Source organism: Cicer arietinum, chromosome 6 (genome assembly GCF_000331145.2).
Source record: "Cicer arietinum cultivar CDC Frontier isolate Library 1 chromosome 6, Cicar.CDCFrontier_v2.0, whole genome shotgun sequence".
NCBI classification, from domain to species: Eukaryota; Viridiplantae; Streptophyta; class Magnoliopsida; order Fabales; family Fabaceae; genus Cicer; species Cicer arietinum.
Genome location: NC_021165.2, coordinates 1091400 through 1095817, shown reverse-complemented (window position 1 = coordinate 1095817; position 4418 = coordinate 1091400). Strand labels below are relative to the sequence as shown.

General features: G+C 30.5%; 1 protein-coding gene across 1 annotated transcript; it reads right to left on the bottom strand.

Annotated features, from left to right (window-relative positions):
- Positions 1-224: 224 nt before the first annotated feature.
- LOC101515254 (tropinone reductase homolog At5g06060-like) lies at positions 225-3540 on the bottom strand. Its single transcript, XM_004503115.4, has 5 exons — positions 3303-3540; positions 2498-2705; positions 1306-1522; positions 977-1083; positions 225-578 (listed from the first exon to the last, which is right to left on the bottom strand). The coding sequence occupies exons 1-5, from the start codon at positions 3383-3385 to the stop codon at positions 384-386; spliced, it is 810 nt and encodes a 269-aa protein (XP_004503172.1). The 5' UTR covers positions 3386-3540; the 3' UTR covers positions 225-383.
- Between the last annotated feature and the right edge of the window lie 878 nt (positions 3541-4418).

Below are 4418 nucleotides of genomic sequence, written 5' to 3'. Positions count from 1 at the left end.
AACAGAGGAAACAAACCAACAAGAAATTCAACCGCAAAATTTTAAGACCTAAAAGCTAAACAATAAGATCAAAGAGGAACAACCAAAAAATCAATCACTAAAAAGCAGTATCTAAAAAGTAGAATACTAACGAGACAATTCAAAGAGGATCGAACCAAACTATAGATATCATGTTAACAATTATGATTCATAGTGAAGAAGAGAGGAAAGGAAGAAGGCTACGGTTTCAATAAAATGCAAAAGTGTTCAATAATGACTTAATATAAAAGATTCAATACTAATCTCTACATATAGAGATATTATATAGACTAGAGATACTCTAATATTATAAATTAATCTTAAAACATATTTTGTAATATTAATAGTAAAGGAATTACACAATCTCAAGTAATTCTCATGCTGGGTTGAAATCCAAACACAGTTAATCCCCCATCAACAGAGATAACTTGTCCAGTGATGTAAGATGCAGCAGGCAAACAGAGGAATGTCACCAAAGATGACACTTCTTCAGGTTCTGCAATGCGCTTAAGAGGAGTTCTAGACATAATATCATCCACAAACTTTTGGTTTTGAAATAACTACAAAAAATAAAAAGAAAAGTTTGATTAATCATATAGACATCCATAGTTTAAAAAATAAATAAATTATAATTGTTGAATATTGCTAAAAAAATTATAACTGTTGAAGCAAACATTGGTTAACATGACTTTAGTGTGTGCCTGTGTGGTTAGGTAGCAGGTTAGTATTATGCAGACATATTTAAACTGGTACTGATTTTGGGAGTCCTTCATATACATGCAATTATTCTAGTGACGTTTATGATGAATGTCAATTGAAAATCTCTTTATTGTATAATTATAAAGTTAGTTCAGTGGTTGTCATATACATTTTACCAATCCTAGAGGTTTGGATGAATATGTAATGTCTTATTAACTTAGTAATTTATCTTCTAAGGCTTTGATAGAAAGAAAATTACATGTTCAACAAGTGGAGTTCTGGTTGCCCATGGTACTACACAATTGCTCCTTATGTTGTCTTTTGCCCATTCACAAGCCAGATTTTTTGTCAGCTGATTAATTGCAGCTGAAAATTCAATGTTTTCATTCATGTCAGCATTCTATTAATAAAATTTACATGGAATGAAAAATATGATCATGCTGTCCCAAAAAAATATATATGTTCCTGCAAAATTTTGAGTAGACCTTATCGACCATATGCCGTGATCAAAGAATGGGTAATTCGAGTAGACCTTATCAACCCAAATGCTAAAAATTCAATATACATGATAATTAGTGTAGCACTCACCTTTACTTGCTGCATAGACTGATCCAGTACCCAAGCTCACCACACCTGCAACGGATGAAATGAACACAATGCTCCCTATTCCAGAAGCTTTTAGAAGAGGATATGCAAGTTGGCACAGATGGAATGCTGAATCTAAATTAATTGCCATCAGCTCTGAATATTCTTCACCAGTGTACTCAACTGTTGGCTTTCTAATGTTTGTTCCGACATTATTTACCTAATGCATAAAGTCATGCATGTGTATAACTACCTCAACTCTAAATACTGATCAACTAGCATAATTTATAATCAAATCCTTAAAAAGGATAAATTGTAAGAAAATAGATGTAGTAAAAAGGTAACAATTCAATTGTTATGGGAGGACAGGTCTTTACATGTTGCAGCATAGACATATATGCTTTTCCAATGTCAATACTCCGAATAATTTTTAAGTTGACTGGATCGAGTTGAATTCAAAATACTACACTACTGCTAAATTCAAACTTTAGTTAACTAAGAAGAAAAACTCAAATCTGCATTGAAAAAGAGTCAAGACTTGAAAAAAGTTTAAAAAAGGTGAATCCCCTCACCTTACAAGTCAATTTTGTAAATATAAGTAAGACTCAATATAAAAAATTAATATGATATCAACAATGGGGTATCCATGACCCTAATTCAAGAGTGTCGATTATTTAACTTCAATTGAATAGGGAAAATGGAGACATGCATTGTACTTAAACTAGTTTTACAAATATATTTTATAATGGTCCTCTATGTGATTTCATGTATGGAAGTCCTTGAATTACGAGTTCATCGTCAAAGTTCTTGAATAAATCTTTTTTCAATATAAGCCATTGCATGTCTTTATGTACATGGCAAAAACGAGAATGTGTATGTTTGGATTAAAGTGAAAAACTAAAAATTTAAGGTGTTCAAAACTAAAAAAGTATAAGATAATACAATGTAATTCTTTTTAGGTGCATATCTCGGGCACGGAGTAAGTCCACTCGTGAGTCACACACCAAGCCTAATAGTATATTGAGTGCGGAGAGTGTAATGAAGAAAAAAAACATGTCCTTCACCTTGCAATTGTAAGGTGGGTTAGCCCCCAATATAAGAAGTGTTATGCATAGATCTATAAATATAACTGTCAATAATATGCAATGTTTTTCTTCAACTCATTTATATGCTTGGCACAAGCATCAGTACTTACAAAGATGTTGAGCTTGCCGTTGAAAGTTGAGGTAACTTGTTGAACAAGATTCTCTCTTTGGGGTCGAGAGGCAACATCACAGACCGAACCAGTAACCAAAAAGCCTTGACTTTGCCATTCTTGTAAGCACTTATTGAGCTCTGATTCGGTCCTTGAACACGTGTGTACAGTAGCACCAAATGCAGCTAAATCATTCACTATGGCATGCCTAAACAAAGTTTCAAATAAATGTATGAATCAAAATAAACCAATAATAAATAATGAAGCACATTGTATTTGATAATAATAATAATAATAATAGAGTTTACTTTTCATTTATTATCAATGTTAAAAGTTTTATATCTTGGGTACATTAGAACCATTTATGAGCATAATTTTAAAGATATTTATAGAAAAAATAAAAAATCTCTAATGATTTATAGGTGCAAAAACTCTTTACACAGATGATATGTAAATAATAATAAGAATAATAACAATAATAATAGAGTTATCTTCTAGAAATATCTAAAGTGATTGAGTTGAGAAAGGAGATCTAAGATTCAAAATCTGAGCATTAAATAATAGGTGGCACTCTGCTTCAGTCGTCCCTATAAAAATCGAAGAGAGAAGAATAATTGAATAAAAAGTGAAGAGAATCCAACCCTATAACTGCAAAGCATGAGATCCAGTCGCTCTATTTCTGTACGGATGTGTTGTTGAAAAGTAGTTAAAAATGCATATTTGTTTTCTAAAAAAATTAACAATAAAAAAGAAAGCAAAGTAACATTTGGTTAATATTGAAAAGGAGAATGAGAAAGATGAAAACCCAATTCCACGAGTGCCACCGGTAACAAGGGCTGTCATTCCAGTTAGAGACCATCTCGCTCGTTTGACAGGTGCTTCTGTCATTTTGCAGTCACTCACTCTCTCTCTTGTTTCTTTCACAACGCATATGCCTCTGCAAATTCAAACAAACAAATTCAACTGCCTTGTGGAAGTAACCAAAGTGGTTGAGATCAAATATTATTAAACTGCATTTGGGTTTCATAGAACTATGCGCCGTCGCTCTTCTTTGTAAACAAAATACATTGAATAAAATATTATCTAAATAAAATATGCACCAAATCAAATTTCTATTGGTTCAAGTAGTTAGGAGTGGGGTTCAATTTTTTCAAATTAAAAACTGATTTGACTTAGTTTTTTAAAATGAAAATCGATTTAGTTTCATTCTAATTTAAAAAAATCAATTTAAAAGTAATTTAATTTTTAATTTTTATAAATCACTTAAGTTTTATATTTTCGTTTAATTTTTGATTTTTAATTTTTTTACAAACCTCCTATTCAAGTATAGATTTTACAATATCATTAAAAACTCTAAACCAACTTGAATTAAAAAATGACTGAAAACCGCTTAGGAAAAAAATCAATAAAAAATTGGAAAACCGGTCAAAAACCAATCAATATAACCGGCAAAAACCAACTGTTCAAGCGATTAAACTGATTCAACCGCGTTTTTGCTTTTTTGTGATTTGAGGGCATATCACGCTTACATTTTATAACCAATGAGCCATGTGGAACATCTTAGTGAAACTATTCTACAACTTGCTTTCGGTTTCAACTTGCTTTTCTTTTTAGTTTGTTGGTGTTGTTATATAATAAAAGTGTTCTGGATAATAATTTCAATTTTTTGTAACAAATTTTTTTCTTCAAATTACTAATTAATAAATAATGCTATGTTAAAAAAAAAATTACGTATTGGAATGGAAGTTTGAAAGTTATTTTATGGAGTTAGTGGGTTTAGCGAATATTACATATATGTTATTTTGGCGACCTAAATTTTTTAGGTTATAATTTATTAAATTAATTTATAGGTTTGTTGAGTTAAATAAGATATGTTTGATAAATAATTTTTTTTTATTAGTCTAATTTATTCAAACACACT

Coding starts and splice junctions, on each gene's coding strand:
- LOC101515254 (XM_004503115.4), bottom strand. CDS start 3,385: ATGACAGAAGCACCTGTCAAACGAGCGAGATGGTCTCTAACTGGAATG. Junction 2,706..3,302: donor GGTGGCACTCGTGGAATTGG/GTTTTCATCTTT, acceptor AACTTTGTTTAG/GCATGCCATAGTGAATGATT. Junction 1,084..1,305: donor AGTCTATGCAGCAAGTAAAG/GTGAGTGCTACA, acceptor TTGAATTTTCAG/CTGCAATTAATCAGCTGACA.